Source organism: Elgaria multicarinata, chromosome 8 (assembly GCF_023053635.1).
Source record: "Elgaria multicarinata webbii isolate HBS135686 ecotype San Diego chromosome 8, rElgMul1.1.pri, whole genome shotgun sequence".
Classification (NCBI taxonomy): Eukaryota; Metazoa; Chordata; class Lepidosauria; order Squamata; family Anguidae; genus Elgaria; species Elgaria multicarinata.
Window position 1 is genome coordinate 39,055,066 of NC_086178.1, and position 18,179 is coordinate 39,073,244.

The 18,179-nt window shown below is 42.2% G+C and overlaps 2 protein-coding genes across 2 annotated transcripts in view; one reads left to right on the forward strand and one right to left on the reverse strand.

Moving 5' to 3' along the window:
* Window positions 1–7,336, reverse strand: part of COL4A3 (collagen type IV alpha 3 chain) — a 99,792-nt gene extending 92,456 nt beyond the window's left edge. Inside the window, exon 1 of the mRNA XM_063132208.1 lies at window positions 7,192–7,336. Coding sequence (XP_062988278.1) covers window positions 7,192–7,302 — 111 coding nt within the window. The 5' untranslated portion in view covers window positions 7,303–7,336. The remainder of the gene's footprint in view (window positions 1–7,191) is intronic.
* Window positions 7,337–7,555: 219 nt separating this feature from the next.
* COL4A4 (collagen type IV alpha 4 chain) overlaps window positions 7,556–18,179 on the forward strand; it is an 80,222-nt gene continuing 69,598 nt past the window's right edge. Inside the window, exons 1-3 of the mRNA XM_063132195.1 lie at window positions 7,556–7,623; window positions 10,268–10,442; window positions 11,971–12,013. Of these exons, the coding sequence (XP_062988265.1) occupies window positions 10,399–10,442; window positions 11,971–12,013 (87 nt within the window). The 5' untranslated portion in view covers window positions 7,556–7,623; window positions 10,268–10,398. The remainder of the gene's footprint in view (window positions 7,624–10,267; window positions 10,443–11,970; window positions 12,014–18,179) is intronic.

Genomic DNA, 18,179 nt, shown 5'->3' on the forward strand with positions numbered 1-18,179 from the left:
CAGGACTCGTAGCCATTGATAGTCTTATCCTCCATGAATTTGTCTAATCCCCTTTTAAAACCATCCAAATTAGTGGCCATCATTATATCTTGTGATAGCAAACTCCATAGTTTAACTATGCATTATGTGAAGAAGCATTTCCATTTATCCATCTGAATCTCCCACAATTCCACTTCATGCAATGACCCTGGGTTCTAGTACTATGGGAGAGGGAGAAAAATGTCTCCCTATCCACGTTTTCCACATCATGCACCTTCAGCATGCCTCCCCTCACTCAGCTTTTTTCTAAGCTAAACAGTCCCAGCTGGGAGTTGCTCCAGTTCCTTGATCATTTTGGTTGCCGTTATTGCACCTTTTCCAACTCCACAATATCTTTTGTGTGTGTGCAGTGACCAAAACGGGACACAAGTATGGTCACACAATATATTGGTGTAAGGGCGGTATGCTATTGGCAGTTTAATTTCCAATTCCTTTCCCAGTTATGCCTAACAAGGCATTTTTTCTTTTCACAGAAGCCACACACTGGGCCAACATTTTATTGAGCTGTCCACCACAATCCCCTAAGAAAGCCTCTTCCTTAGTCAGTCACCACTAGCTCTGATCCCATTCATATATATGTGATTGTTGGGAATTTTTGCCCTAACATGCATCACTTTACACTTGCTTATATTGAACCACATTTGCCATTTTGGCCATGGCTAGACCAGGCCTATATCCCAGGATTGTCCCAGGATCATCCTTGTGCATCCAAATGACACACAGGGGATCCCGGGAGTAAGCAAGGATGAACCGTCCATTTGCCTGAGATAATCCCTAGGTCTAGCTAAGGCCTTTGATGCTTATTCACCCAGGTTGAAGAAAATCTTTTGAATTTATTTATTTTATTTATTTATTACATTTATATACCGCCCCATAGCTGAAGCTGTCTGGAACAGACATTAAGCTAAATGGTCTGTAAATACCCCCAATTACCGTTGGATCCCTTAAAAAATGGCATTACATTTGTCACTTTCCAACCCTCTGATACAGATGCTGATCATAGAGAAGGAGGGAAATCGATGTGGCAGGAGGCATGCCAGTGGGTGGGGAATGGGAGGTCCCCAACCACGACCCCAGCGCAGAGGGGAAGTTAGATTTCTCTGAATCTGACCTGCAGATGCTACAGCAAACTGGCTTTTTCCAAGTCATGTGGATTCTGAAGACTTGCAAACCAGTTTTTCACTTTTGGCAGGGATTTGCACAAATGTGTATGGGCCTGTTCAGATGACATGCTAAGCCATGGTTAGGTGCAACAAGTGGTTAGTGAGTGTGTTTAAATCATGGTTATGTAGCCACCATGGTTACAAATGGTTCACACAACACACTAAGCCATAATGTTTAGCTCAAATCGCTTAACCATCATGGTTTAACATGTTGTCTGAATAGCGCCTATGTGTGAATTAACACTAATGCACACATGTGCTAATCAGCATTACTTAATGTGTATTGGCTTTAATGCATATGAACTAATGTGGACTAGGACACTTGTGCAAGTGCAAATTAGTGCGAAGACAAATTAGTGGTAGAACAAAATTCTGGTTTTAAAAAATCAGGTTCTGTCAATAAGTAGAACAAAAGATGACTATCTGCAAAACACAGATGGAATGGATTTAACAAAATCTGTACATCCATGGCATATGCTATAAAAAAATTGCTCATCTTTTGTTGTTTTTGCTGCAACAGACTAACATAGCTACCTCTCTAAAAAGTGTTGTAAATGAAGCAGATGCTTATATATGAATGGTACAACGTATCACCACAGAAAAGTACATTCGTTCTCAGTTATATGTATGCTGTTTGATCTCCTGGCAACTGCATCCCAAAAGACATTTTGCTGTCTGAAGTGGACAAGATGGCATCCAACCTCCCATTCCATATACAGACAGTGACCACACTGCAGTTGAATTTACTTCAACACTGGCAATGGGACAGCGTCTTCCACTGTACCTGAACTTGAAGGCAAAAGGCTAGCTGAGGGGACATGGGGCAGGCCTCGTGGCACATGCAGGTCTTATAATCTCACCTCAGAGCTTCTGCCACATGAGGCAGCTGCCTCAGTCTTTCTAATGGTAGGGCTGGCCCTGCCTGGGTGTAAGCCTCACAGAACACAGTGAGACTTATTTCTGATTAAACATGCATAGGATGGCAGTTAAGGCATTTCATGTTATAACTTTTTATATATTAATCATATAATGTATATGAAACCACAATAACAAATGAAAAAGGTTTGAACCCAAGAATAGAATTATTACTTGCCAACAATACTGGATCATATAGCATTTTTTGGAGATTCTATAAGAGGCAGCTGGACAACCATCTGTCAGGGATGCTTTAGGGTGGATTCCTGCATTGAGCAGGGGGTTGGACTCAATGGCCTTGTAGGCCCCTTCCAACTCTGCTATTCTATGATGCTATGATTCTAAGAATGGTTATAATTACAATAATTGCAATACAATTAATTCCTTTGATCATTTCCCCCTACAACCTAGGCAATTTTTCATCCAGAAAAGAAACAGGTGCACAAAGTTTGTGTTTGTTGATGACACTACAATCAAAAATAAACTGAAATAGGAAACACTAAGTTGGATAAAATTAGCTCAAGCAGAGTGCATAGAATAGGAATGTAATACAACACTGTGAAAAGATCCCCTGAATTCTGACTATGAACTAGTGCCAACATCCCTTCTTGTTCCTAGTTTCCTGGACAAATGTGAAATTAGGTTTTGTTTATACTGGCAGAGGGCACAATCTACTCAGTACTGCTGTCTCACTAACCCAGTTGATATCAGTGTAATCTGTTCAGGAGCAGCATTGATAGGTTACATCCAGAGCCAAAATTACTCTGGCTCTTACAGCTTTCACATCATCTCAACTTTTGTTGAACTATAAAGAGGTCAGAACATAATGAAAGGGATTTGCTTGTCAGAGTTGGTCAGGCTGTAAAAACCGAGCACCGAGAAGGTATGAGGCATGTGCTGAGCATTGTGTGTGTGTTACACAACCGCCATTTCAATGAGCCATTATGGTAGCCAGCCACTATTACCACATTGCTACAATTCCTGAACATAATCTGGAGTATCAGCCAGAAGCACAAGAGAAAAAGTTCATATTTTATTTAAAGTGTATGTGGGATGTGTGTGTGTGTCAGGGGATGGGCGAATCATAGAATAGTAGAGTTAGAAGGGGCCTATAAGGCCATTGAGGCAAATCCCCTGCTCAATGCAGGAATCCACCCTAAAGCATACTTGACAGACAGTAGAGTTGGAAGGAGCCTATAAGGTCATCAAGTCCAACCCCTTGCTCAATGCAGGAATCTACCTTAAAGCATCCCTGACAGATGGCTGTTCAGCTGCATCTTGAATGATTCTAGTGTGGGAGATCCCACAACCTCCATAGGTAATTGGTTCCATTGTCGTATTGCTCTAAAAGTCAGGAGGTTTTTCCTGATGTCCAGCTGGAATCTGGCTTCCTATAACTTGAGCCCATTATTCTGTATCCTGTACTCTGGGATGATCAAGAACAGATCCTGGTTCTCCTCTGTTTGACAAGCTTTCAAGTATTTGAAGTGTGCTTTCATGTCTCCCCTCAGTTTTCTCTTGTCAAGGCTAAACATGCATAGTAATAAAGGAGCAGAAGGTGAGAGCAGCATAGATAAAAGGTGAGGGAATGCTTAAGTAGGTTAGGTATGCAAGGACAGGTGTGATCAGTGACCGAAGCAGCCCTTGCTATGAAGCACTAGCTTAAAATATAGCCCATGTGTGAAGAATACAACTATTCAGATGTTTTAGACATTTATTCCATCTAGTAAAATATTCTTAAAAACATGCGAATGGATTACTCTTGTACAATTTTTGCGTATATAATTGGAAAACAATAACAATAAGAGTGCATGAACCATTACTTCAAGTGCCCTGAAAATAAACCTTCTAACTTTCAACTATTATCTCAGCAGATAAAGCAGCATCATTAGAAGTTGATCATTCTTTGCAAGAGAATGAATAGAGAATTTTTTTCCAGCTTCCCATGCCAAGTTAGCTTAATCTTTAACAGCAAACGCTTCACTTTTCATTGAAAAGTGATCACTGAAAAAGAAACTGTGGACAATGCTGTTCTCTAAAGTGCAAACAGTAAGCACACCAAATTAATAAATTTCATAGCTGATGTATAGATGGTTGGGACATGGAGAAAAAACTGCTTCAGGTAAAATCTTATTTGCCATTACCAAAATATATGTAACAGGCAGGATTTGGTATGTAACTCCCTACATATTTCAACTCATCTTTGTTTGCTCTCTCTTTCTTTCTAGGCTGTTCTCACGAAGTTGCATTTAACAGAATACCTAAACTAACCTCTGTGACCAAATAAAACCTTTCACCTAAAGCCTGTTAATTTGTGTTTGATCCCAGCTGTAAGCCATAGTCTCTGACACATGTGCCTGACTCTTTGCCTTCCTGTTGTCCTCGCCCCCATCCCAGAACCTCTCTAGGGCAGGACTGAGCAACCATTTTGCTCCCGAGTCTAGTGGCTCCTAGCAACCAACTCTTTCCTTTCCACACTCATCAGGTTCCACTTAGCTCCTGTCCCAAAGATACCAGAATCATTACACTCCTTATATATGCCTTCCCAGCCATTTTGCCTATTTTCTCACAGTCTTTCTGATCTCATCCCCACGCCTTGAATATTCACCATGCTGCTGCAGCTCTACTCACCACACCATTCTCTGACACAAAATGTGCTGACGGCCACTGGCTTAGATGGCTTCAAAAACAGGTTAAACAAATTCAAGGAGGGCAACTCTTAGCCACCATGACAACTACTAAATGCTACTTCCAGCATCAGCACTTGGAATCCTTGGACAGCTGCCAGGGCCCACTTCTGATGTTTGACCTTCCCCCCTCCCCCTGCTTTTTGCACTCTAGCCACACTTTTAGTTTCCCACAATGTCCTCAATTTGATGCTGCCCTGGAGCATTGTGGGAAATTAATAGTGGCTGCACCACCCATTCATTGCTGCTTGGAGTCTATGCTGGAGCAACCAGACAAGCCCATGAGACAGGAGGGCACACAAATTAACTCCTTATGAGTAGCCACTGGTGTAGACAAAACACACAAGCAGTGGATTAGAAACAAATTTTACTGGAGGTATAACAAGCTTATATCTCAAGTCAAGATGGTTGCAAAACAGCTTCTTGCTTACAGAAGGAAGAAGAACGAAGTAGAGGGGAGGACAGAACAAATATCCCTGCAATCCCCTCCTATTTCACTCTGCTACGTGTTAACCTTTCGACTTCAGGTTAAGTGGCTTATGGCCCTAGTCTTGCCAACAATTCAGAGGCAGTATGCCAATGAATACCAGTTGCTGGGGACACACACGGAGAAGGGCTATTGCTTCCATGTCCTGCTGAAAGGCCTCCTGGATACATCCAGCTGTTCATTGCTGGAGACAGGATGCTTGCAGAGGACTCTGTGACAGAGTAGGGGTGGGAAGATTTCAAGCTTGTTGGATCTATTTTTTTTTAGTAGAAACATAAGATTTAACCAGAAACTACTGCAAAAGACTAACCATTAGAATTCAAGAATTCTGAACCTAGGATTTTGTTTTGAATATCAGAACTGAATGGAGCTCACAATCCTTCTACACAAGAATCCATTCTTGATTACCCTGGACTTCCTTCATTCCAATAGTATAATTTAGGTTGAGAGGGAATCATGTTGTTGCTGCTAATGTTAAATAACTGGAATTTAGAAATCCCTGCTGATCTTCTGCAAATCATCCAGAGATCTACCAGTAGGTCCAGATCTACCCTTTGCCTACTTGTATGGTAGAACGCCAAATATGTTTTCCCCTTCCTACATGGCTTTATGAACACCCCTGTTGTGTTTATAGTTGAAATTAAATATTTATCAATATGGTCATGTCCTCATTGTTTCATTTTCTGGCCTAAACAACCATCAAGGGTCACAATCCACTGGAACCTCCTCCTGTGCAAGGCCCAATTAAAGGCATGGAAAGTTGAGTGGACTGCAATATAAAACATTTAGGCTAAAATGCCTGTACAGACAGCAAAGTAATCCAAAGAATTAAAGCATCAGCATTTACATGCTAATAAACTGCAAACCTTAGCATGGAAGACCACAAGGGAGGGTGCCATTTCTGTTTAGGTAAGAGAAAGGATGTTATTAGAAAATTGGTAAAGAATGCAAATAACATTTATAACATTCAAAACTTCCTACAACAAACATTCCATTGGGCATGGGGGAGGGATTTGTACACTGATCTGAAACAACCACCAAACCTGTCTACAAATGTATTTTGGTTGCAGCTTTGGGTGTATTGAGCATCTGATCTCTAGAGGCCATACAGCAAGTACCCAATAATCCATACAAGGAAAGTGTTGTGCGAATACCAGCATCAGTTCACTAACTCCCTCCTTCATACCCATCCCAGGACTGTTTCTATATTTAAAGTTTGCTTGACAAATGTGTGAGACGTACACATAAAAACAGAAGGGAGGAAAAAGCCATCTATTTGAACACACGCACACACGGAAAGGTTGCCCATCCATTCTGCCTAGGGCCACATGTGCACTGCAATCTATAAGACAAGCAAAACATAGGTGCATTGCAGAAAGATGCCCCTGGGGGAAGGTATTTCTGATGATGCAAGTGAGCCAAGTTGCAAGTTACACCAAAAAACAAACAAAACACAAACCAAAAACCAGCAGGGTCAGCTGCTGCCTATCTGATTTGAAAGACAATATAAGATCAGTGAGATTCAGAGAGTGAACCATGGGGCTTCAGCAAGTACTCAACGAGGCAAGAGTGTCTCTGAGCACACTCAGAGTGTGATTCCCTCACCAGGCAACCAGCGTTCCATACCTCAGTCAACTACACTGACTGACTGCGTTTCTCCCCCCCCCCCCGCCCGCCCCCCCTTGGCACAGCAGGTTTCCTGTGCCTTTGAGCTGCACGACGGAGAGAAATTCAACAAGTAACAAGAGGAGCAAACTCCATGACGGGCAAAGGTAACCTGCATGTCTGTCTGTTAAAAGCACAGGAGCCTTGCAAAGAACAACAACAATTGGAAGTGGGGGCGAGGGGAACAACCCTAACTAGATTCGACGCCCAGGCAGGCATGAGCGCTGCCACTCACCTTTGCGGCCGCAGCAATAGAAAGGCCGTCCTGCTCCTGCGAAGTCACCAGGTAAGTGAAGAAGAGCAGCGCGAGGTGCCAGGAATTGGGGCGCAGCTCGGGCCCCTTCATGCCTCCCGCGCGGTCTAGCCCTCTGTGCCGGACCTATTTTTTCTCGCAGTCCAGGCGAGGTCCCTCCTCCCTCCCCGCCTCCCTCCCCAAGGAGCTGCGTCGCGGTTCTTCGGCTCCGTTCCTTTCCCTGGTACCACCACCTCAGAAGTCTGGTTGGGTATTGGAAGCCCCTAGGGACAGATCAGGGGCGGGGCCAAAGCGGGGTGTGAGGAGCCGTTTTGACGCCCGGCTGGAAGGCGAGGCTCGGCCGGAGCGAAAAGGAGCGCCCGCCAGACGTCGCGACCAGAGCGACCCGCCAGGTGTTGGTTCCCTCGACCTCAGGTACGACAGACTGTTGGGGGAAGGGCGGCGCTGGGAGAAGTGAGGAGAGGTATAAGACACGCTGAGGGGGGTGCTGGGAGCGCCCCGACAGCACCTGTGGCAGTGGAGGCTGGTGGCTCCGACTTCGGTGGGGCTGTAAATCCACTCTGGGGTTCAGCCAAAACCGTAAAGGCGCTGAGTCCTATCCCTCAAATAGGTTCACCTGGATAGCTCCTGGACTTGGATAGCTCCTGTAGACTTCTACCTGGAACCCAGAATGGATTCACAGCCCCACCGAAATCGGAACCACCAGCCTCCACTGCCCTGTGGTGGCGACTTTCTGGCGGGGGAAACTTAGCTCGGCTTTCCCCTCAGGCTCCTTCTAGACGTGCCCTTTGGGAGGCCTAACCAGGTGTTGAGAGACGAGGATGATGGACCCCAGAAACTTCACTGAGTAGATCGAATCCCACCCTCTGCAACTCTTAGTCTCAGGGCTAGAAAACCTGGTGCCTTCCAAATGTTTTGGACTAGACAACTCCCATAAGCTCCAGCCTGCATGGCCAATGGACAGGCTTCTGGGAGCTGTAGTCCAAAGCATCTGAATGGCACCACGTTGCCTACCGCTGACCTAGTGATATTATTATTGTTGTTATTGCATTTATATCCCGCTTTTTTTCTTTCAAGGAACCCAAGGCAGCATACACAATCCTCCTCCTCTCCATGTTATCCTCACAACAACCCTGTGAGATAGGTTGGGCTGAGAGTCTGTGACTGGCCCAAAGTCACCCAGTGGGTTTCCATGGCTGAGTGGGGACTAGAACCCAGATCTCCCAGCCCAACACTTTAACAGCTACACCGCACTGGCTCTTATTTATTTTTTAATACCTCTCAATTGTCAAAGCGCTCTGGGCAGTTCACAACAATTACTTTCCCCTGGGCTTGCAGAGTGGTGATCGACACCAGAGCCAGATGTTGCTAACTTGGTGGCCTTCCAGCCTTTGCCTGCCTCAACATTAAATATGGCTGGCTGGCTGGCTAGCTGACTGGATCATTGCCATGTAGTCTTTGTATTGGGAGGGGGTTGCTCTTGCCTGAATTGGTTCCATTCTTTAGACATCTGACGCTTCAAACCTTGGACAGCTCCTTTAGTGTTCTGACTGGTTCTGACTGAAACCTGGAGTGGATTCACTACACCACTGTTATCAGAGTCACCAGCCTCCACTGCTTTTAGCTTCTTCAACTGGCAGCCTTGAGACAAACTGGAATTTGCTATGGGCAATATACCATTGGCTGTTGCTTGGTAACTACTGTATGAATTTTCTAAGTCAAAAGATTATTGGCACTGACCACAATAGGAGAAGGATTTGGCCCTGAGTTACCCTGTCACTTCCATCCTCACAACAGACTGAGCTATAACAGCAGGTGCAGTAAGCTGATCCTGGTATCTTGTCTGTAAGGCTTTTTGCATTAACTGATCCAGGAAAAGAGGGTGTTACTTCCTGAAAACCAACCTTGAAAACAAATTTGGAATTATGTTTCCATTTAGGAATGAAGTGCTTTGAAAGTCTTAACGTTGTTCCCCCTTCTATTTAGTATTAAGAGTATAAGATAGTCTTGATAGAAGATGTGTTTTCAGTAATTATTTTGACACCATCCATATCCGTTGGACATATCACCCCACTGAAATCCAGTAAGCTTTAAATGGATAGCATTGGTAGCATACTTTCAGATTCAATGGGTAGAGTGTTGGTAAATGAGGTGCATCCTGGCAACAGCTGGGGCAGTCAGCATCTCATGATGGTAATGTCCCTCCTTAAGGTTTCTGAATAAAGTGAGCACCTTTTAAAGAGAGCAGTTCTTATGGTGCCTAGACAGTATCTGAGGGGTCATAGAATGCCAGTGGATTTTCCCCTTTGAGGCTGGAGATAGAGCTCCAACCTTGGAAGAGAAGATACAACTATGAATCTCTCTTCTCCAAACCCCCACAAGCCCTCAGTCACCACAGAAAGCTGTGCAGTGGCTCCCTTTCCCAAGATTGGGATTCCAGCATCAGGGAGGGAGAATATGGGTGTGTCAGGGACAGGCCAGTGGACAGAGAGCAGAGCCTCTCAGCCCCTGTCACTATTCCTGGTTAGATGCTGTTAATGGTAACTGCTGCAAAGGATATTGGAGAGGCAAAAATAGTCTCTGTCACTTGTGCTGCCCTGCTGGCAACAGTGTATGGGTAGCCCACAAGCAGGACAGAAATGCAATATTACCTTCCTGCTTTTGTTCCCCAGCAACTAGTATTCAGAGGCATACTGTCTCTGATACCGGAGGTGATATGTACCCATCATGAACATTGATAGTCTTATTATCCATGAATTTGATATGACTTGAGCAACATAAGAGTTCTTTCATGTGCACTTGTGTTTGTTGGTGAATAGGGTCCTGGGGTGGGGGTGGGGGGTTATATTGGCCAGATAACGGGATCAAAATATCTAAAACACCTGGACTTCTTATGTAAGAAGGACAAAGTGAGTGTTTGAGCACCATAACTGACCATTTGCATAATTCTCTAATGGTAGAAGAGTATGCTAATATTTGTCAACGTATTTCACCTTCAATGTAATTTTACAAATATGCGTATGAAGTTGAGCCACTTTTATACTTTCTTGATAAGCAGATCAAGAAGGCAGAAGAAGAATGCTGAACATGACTTCCAGACACGTACATGCAGTAAGGCCAAGTTGCGATGATTAAAAATCAAACAGGGAAGGTTTGGATTCAAATATATTAATACAAACTACATCCATAATGCATCCTTTAAAAAGGATTAAGCCTATTATCACAAGTGCATGGTAAGTTTTACACTCTATCTTTAGCAGTCAAATGAAATATTTATCTTCAAATTGGAGGATTGGGGATGGGGGCAGTCTACAAGTTATCTTGATCATGTAATGACTTCCATATGGTATTTACTTCGTTAGGCACTAGGAAACATTTTGGGACAAACCAAAACTGTACAAGAGGGACCAGCTACATTTGGATCAGAATGGAACAAGACTGCTGGTGCTTAATGTAGTAGTAGTAGTAGTAGTAGTAGTAGTAGTAATAATAGGTAGGGGAGCTTTTAAAATGAACGCTTGGGGAAAGCTGTCAGGAGCTGGGAAGTATCCAGTTCAGACTGAATCATCCCTAAGGGATGAAGATAAAAATGCTTTGATAAAAATGTGTTGACATTCAATGGGACTGTGTCCTTGGCTATTTTCCACTTAAGGATCAATATTCCTATAAGGTGAATAGACAAATTCATAGGGCATAAGGCTATTAAGATAAGAACATAAGAAGAGCCATGCTGGTCCAACATTCTGTTCAAGTAGGACATGAGGGCAATAGCACCTCACACTCATGTTCAATTGGGGATAATTTTTACTAGGCAGAGATGCAAAATGTCTGATCTAGGGGCCAAATCCAATCTGGCCCTCACCATGATCCTACCCTTACCCACCAATTATTTGGTGGTTTTCCAGCTTTGGTCAATGGTGAGGGTTGATGGGAATGGAACTGTAGTCCCAACAACATCTGGAGGGCCAGAGGTTTCCCACCCATGCCAAAGAGACCTAAATATCAAGAAAAAGTCATTTGTGTGGAATGGGATGGGATAGAAAGAGAACTTATGTGAAGGTTCTTGTGAGCAAAGAGTCAGGGAAGCACCCAGGGACCCCCTAATACAAGTAGAAAGTGTTTCTGTTCACATAAGCAAGTCTAGAGTAGCCCTCCAGCTCTAATCCCCTGTTCATCCCATGTCATTCTGGATAGTTCCCTAAACCTTGGGGTCAGCTTTTGGTAGGCCATATGGGGCTCAGTGAGAAGAAACAGAAAACCTTCCTTCTATGAATCCAAATCTACAGAGATTAGCTGATGGAATGGTAAAGAAAGAAGATGCAAATAAACTGTATTCATGACAAGAACATCTTCCTACTTTTTTACCCACATTACTCCCTTGCTGGTGGTAGACAGAGGTGGAGAAAAGAATAAGCAAAGACAAGGTTGTACTCTGGTTGCTTTTGGCTTTACGCCTGCCGCTTATATTTTAGCAATGGTGATACTCTGTCCTACCCTTGCTGTGGGTGTTTGTGAGTAGTTCAAGCAAAGGTACTACTTACTGTGTATGAACATGACTGGGGTCACAACCAAACTGGCATTTATTAAATTATACAGAGGACATGATAGGCTGCTATTTCATGATATGCCAACTTTTCCTGGTGGTTTCCCTTTACCAGTGAGTTCTAAAGAATTTGAAAATCAACTCGCTTCAGATTTTTTGTTTTCTAGTCAATTGGGGACTGGCTATAATAAATTAATCTAGATCTTCCTATCTACTAGGTGGCTAATGATAACTGTTTCTTCAATCCAGTCAGTTTATGGGGTAAGTTATATAAATGCAAAGGTTTTCACTGCTATTCTCCCACCAGTTACAGAGATATTTATCAGTGTTTTTCTTTAATGGAGCTTTTGGATTGTTTTTTTTTGTTTTGGGTGGTGGTGGAGGGGCTTACATCAACATGTTGGACCACTACAAGAAATTATGTTAACCACATTCTTTTGTTTCAGTATACCAAAAATGCAAACATATCCCAAACTACTATAGAACATGTCTGTAGACCACAGATTTGTTGAAGTAATTAATCAATTGACCCTGAATTTCTAAATGCATTTACTGATGAACGTAATTGGTCTTGTTTCTAAGTAGACATGCACAACTTTTTACTATAAATCTATAATTGCATGTTAAAAATGCATATTGATTAATCAGCTATAGGCCAAAGCAGATATTAAATTAGTTGTAGGTTTAGCAACCACATCTGGAGTTTAAAATGGAATGGGGGCCATTTTCACTGGGACTGCAGCATGTAGGATATTGAGGTTTAACTCTTCTTTTTCCAGCTGTTATCACAACAAAAATCACTTTTCTTGGCATGGCTATGAGGCTTAGGGGAAAACCCCCAATGGCTCCAGCATCTCATTGGTGTAATGTCTGGATTGGCTCTAAGAGACTGGGGCCACAGATAGACCTAAGGTTTATCCTGGGATCATCCAGGGTTCACCCCTGCCTGAGCACTGGATCCCCTGTGTGTCACCTAGGTGAACAGGTTTGACCCCTGGATGATCCAGGGATAAACCTTAGGTCTAGCTATGGCCTAACTTTGTGGGGCAGACTAGTCTGTTTTGAATTCTGCTTTCTTGTATTGTTCCTAGTATTGTTGTAAACAAAACTCTTCCTACTGCTTGGCTCAAGAAAACACCTCTGATTGGGGAAACACTCTTTTGAATGGTTCTTCGGGTACAATCCTTTGCAGGTTTAGACTGAAAGATGTCCTACAACCCTAGCATTCAGTTTTCAGAAAAACATCCTACAACTCCCAGCATGGCTGCCTGGGGAATGCTGGGAGTTGTAGGACATTTCTTCTGTCTGCATAGGATTGCACCCGTAATTAAATTTGAAACCCTAAAAATGCCAGCACATTGTCTACTTCACAAAGTCAATGGAAGTGATAATGACTTAGCCTTTTTTATTTTCTTTTTTTAAAGTCAGTGATTTTCAAGCTTTTGTCTTCAGGAAGTCCTTCCACATTTATTGCACATCTGTCATGGAAATCCAGCACATTTCTGGAGCTTCTGGGCTATGTTCTAGGACACATTCTCAGTTCATGCAGCCTTTACTGCAGTTCCACAGGAACTGTGTAATCTAGAACACTTTCAGTATTTTCCTGCAGCTGTGCATTGCAGATGAAAATTAGTAATGGTGAACAAGGTGTCTTTGAGGGAAGTTTGTTTGCCATTACAGACCTTCCCACTAAGGAATCCAGGGTGAGCTTGCAAAGAACCTGATTGTTCTGCAGAATGCCATTTGAAAATGACTTCCTTAAACTAAAAGTAGTACAGTAGTAGCAGCAGCAGTAGTAGTAGTAGTAGTGTGTGTGTGGTGTGTGTGTTTAAAGCATTGTAAGATTTTTTTGAGAAAAGTTCACAAATTATGTTGTTAATCTATATTTTGACTATTCTAGCATTTTAATCTTCAGCCCAAGGCTAAACACTGAATAATAATCACTTTCCCTAGAATGATAGAGATATGTACAGCAGTTTTATTAGGGAAAACATGAATTCTTGTGATATTGCTATAAAAGCATGCTTAGAACAAGCAAGAGAGATGAAGTACAGATTCATATTCCCATGGGACTCTCATCTCAAGATACACACAAAAAAAGAAAATAGAAAGAAAAAAGACAGAATATCAATGAGTATGTGGGTATGTGTGTGGTATGTGTGCATGTGTGTTGAAAGTCAAGAACACAAAATGTCTTGGAAATATTTTAGATAGGGGAAAAATGTTGTTTAAGGCACAATCCCGTGCAACTTCAACTCCCAGCATGTGGGGGTATTTTCTGTCTAAATGTGCATAGGATTGTGCTCTTAGTTCATTCTATTAGATGAACTCTGAGCAGAGTTTCACATGAAAAATTGAAATATGAATCCTTTTTATTATTAGTGAAGTACTCAAACCCACATGACAAAGGAGCGTTCAAGTTCAAGCAAAATAATTTATACTTTCAATTATCACTGGCTTATTTATATATTTATTACATTTATATACCACCCCATAGCCAAAGCTCTCTGGGTGGTTCACATTAGATAAAACATTTAAAACAATATACAAAAATTTAAAACCACAAAAACATGCAAAATTCACATACATTTAAAACCACTATATCAACTTTAGAAACAATAAGCCAAAAAAACAGACCCAGGCTCATTACATATTGCTAAATGCCTGGGAGAAGAGAAAAGTCTTGACCTGGAGCCAAAATGATGACAATGTCAGAGCCAGGCAGGCACTGATCTAGGGAGATTCTTCCACAGTTGGGGGTGTTTTAGGTATATGATGACATACTAAAATTTGAGCTGAAGACTCAAATACAATAAACTACAATACAGTAGTACAATACAATAAAAGCATGTATTGTACATGCTTCTGTTAAAATAACCCGCCTTAAGCAAAAGTGGACCAGGATGAGAAACTATATTGAAAGTTATTTATGCAGGCTCTTGTTGTAACACTGGAGAAGCTTCACTCCATCCCCACTATATAGTCTATATGTCACATAATTGGAGTGTATCCCATATTACCTCTTGGAACCATTCCTGTCTGCCTTAAAAAAATGTTGATGCATTTGATGTTGATTCACAGTGGCATGTTAATATTGCCAGCTGTCCATAAAAGTGCCAAGTTTACACTCTAAAAGTAACAATTTGACATGTATTCTCAAATAAGGAAGCAGGGAATTTGTGTGGAAAGAAAGGCTATCAGCGTCTTCTTTTTTCTGGCAGGTCTCCAGTACTTTTCAACAGCTGAATTACAAACATAAATTAAGCAGATGATGCTTTTCCTTTCATGGAGATAGAGTGAAGAGAGAAGCTTCACATGCTGAATTTCTTCCTCCTGTGAAGCTGTTAAAGACACAGTATTCTTGCCAGAAAGAAATTTTGGCTCTTCTGTTCTGGACCTTATTCACCTTTGGTTAAGATCTGGCAAATCACAAATATGTCTCAGAAAAACCATCTGGAAATATCTCTCCTCCCTTTCTGATAACACGTTGGGGTAAAGTTTCAACTCAAAATATTTCAGACCTCCCAAAATAATAAAAAAAGATCATATAATATTCTGATGTTTTCTTGTCCTTTGAACCATTGTTAGTACCTGGTTTGGGGATTGTTACCTAAGTAGAATCTGCCTCAGAGTAAGCTTGTTTAGGATTAATTTTTTATTTAAGCATTTATTTTATTCAGGGTTGGCATCAAGGGTAGGCATGGTTGCGCACGTGCCTAGGCCCCACACCCCAGCACGGAACCACTGACAAGTCACCATTACAACCACCTTGTTCACATGCCCCTTGTTCTGGCCTAGATAATATCATAGTGAGAGTAAGAAGAAGGAGGTCTCTGCCTGCTCTTTGGCTATCTGCCTGTCAAGTAAGCAAGTAGTAGGAAGTAAGATGAGCAATAGCAATACTGATAATCGGGGTGAGAAGATAGATCCGTGGAGGGAGGGGCCTCATTGAGGGCAACTGACCCAATGGTCCTCTAAAATCTGGATCTGGCATTGATTTAGGGTGCAATCATATCTAAAGAGTTAGCAGCCCCTGAACTCAGAGGCTGCCAAGTATCCAATGCAAGGCAGGAGGAAAGCGGCAGCTCCACACTCCAGCCACCCTGAATTTCTGCTAGACAGGTGGTTTCACCCATCTAGCAGCAGCACCTCAGAGGGAGAGAGAAGGAGGCTGGGGCAGCCATAGGAAACAGCATAAAGTAGTTGCCCCAGTCTCCATCCCCTCATCCCCTGGAACGTCTCCTTTTCCCCATCTCTGGGCTCCATTTTCCAAGCATGGAGAGGTAGCTGCTGCAATTTTGTCCAAGCCAGCTATGAAGGGGATGGAGAGGTGGCAAGGAGCATGGTGGGCATAGAATTGCTCTCCTCATTTTATATATGTATGTATGTATATATATATATATATATATATATATATATATATATATATATGTTTCAGTATTGGTTCTAAAAGGTAATTCCTGGGAAAAGGTAACAGTTCTGACATTCTATTTGGATCAATGAATTTGGTATTAATAGTTGAAGCTAATGATCACATTAATCAGAAATATTGCCTATACAAGTTCTATTATGTGATCTGTGCAGCTACACAGTTATGTGGTGGTTCATGTACAAGTGTTGCCATCTAATATCTATTTAGAACAGTCCAGATGTTTCATGAACTTCAGGGAAACTGCTGTGAGGTATTGGTTTAAAATGAAAAAGAGCATAAACTATTCATATGCTGTTAATATGCCCTTATTTGATTGCCTTTTTACTTAAACAAGTTACAGATTGCATTTTTATCTATTTATTTTAAAACATTTATTCCTTACCTTTCCTTCTGAGACTCAATGCCACTAACAGTAAAAGTAATAAAAGTCACAGTTAAGAACAACCTTACAATTACAAAAAAAACCCCAACCCTGCTCCTTCCATTAATCATTAAAACACAAAAACAGCAGCAGAAAATAAAAATATTTAAGGCAGTCAAAATATTTAAAATATTCAAAAAACGGAGACAGCTTAAAACAGCAAGTTAGAAATCCCACATCAAATGCCTTCATAGAAAGGAAGATCTTTGGCAGCTTCTGGAAGGTCATTAATGAGGGAGTAAGATAGGCAAGCCTGTGTGGTAGAAGGCAGTCCTTTGAATATCTCTGCACTAAACCATTCAGGGTTTAAAATTTGAATTGTACCCAGAAATACATTGGAAGTCAATGCAGTTGTTTCAACAAGAGAGTCACATGCGCCTTGTCTGCAGCCCCTGTTAATAACTGGGGCCTTAGCTAGCAAACCACGGGATCGTCCCTGTGTGTCCAAATGATGCACAGGGGATCATGGGATCAGGGAGGGATCATCCCTCCCTTGCCCAGGGATAGAGCCCTCCCCTTTGGGCCTGCTTTTTCCATGGTCTTGGCCCAAGACCGCGGCCCATTTCCATGGGTGACCCTGCTCTACACGATTACTCGCACGGAGCCAGGAGCCACGCACAGGGTGCAACGCTCCTCAGGAGCGCTGTGCCCATCGGGGGTAGGATGGGAGGAGTGGGGAAATTAAGTTAAAATTAGAAAAAAAACTTTGCGCACAAGCGTTCATATGCTCTCCCTCCTTTAAAAAAAATGGTGGGCGCGATACCTCTCTTCCTGAGGTCGTTGCGCCTTACATGTAAACGGAGGAGGGATCTCGCGTTAATCTTCCCTTCTCCATCCTGGATTATCAGGTAGGTCTAGCTAAGGCCTGGGTTGCAGCATTTTGGACTGACTGAAATTCCCAGATACTTTTCAAAGGCAGCCTGTGGAGACTGCATTGCAAAATATTGATGTAATATAACTAAGGCATGTGTTCTCCTGGCCAGATCTGCATTCTTTGGGGATACATTGACATACATTAAACACTTTTGTTAGTGGAACAATATTTTATTATTGATATAGTCACCATCAGAAACAGGATTAGATTAAGACATGCTGAAGCCCTAAGCCATATCAAGATTCAGAGGCCCCATACTATAAAAATAAAGAGCAAAACTGTGTTGCATTATAATAGGAAGGGTAATGAAATGGAACCACCCAGACTTAGAATCATAGAATAGTAGAATTGGAAGGAGCCTACAAGGCCATCGAGTCCAACCCCCTGCTCATTGCAGGAATCTACCTTAAATACTTAGAGGGTGCATGTAGTTAGTGTTAGATAGCCTTCTCTGAAGATGGGTACAAAAGCACTAATAAAGTAAGTTGATTTGAACATCTTCTAAACTGACTTGAATTTGTGCTTATTGCCTCCAATGCAAAATGCTGTGTTGCCACATTTTTTCTATATTATGCAAATTTGCTGTAAATCACACCAGACTCTCCAATGTATTTAAGCCAAAGCAATTTTATCTTGGTGATCTCCAACATATTTAGAGGCCCCTCATAATAGGAGGCCTTAAGCCATGGCTTACTTGGCT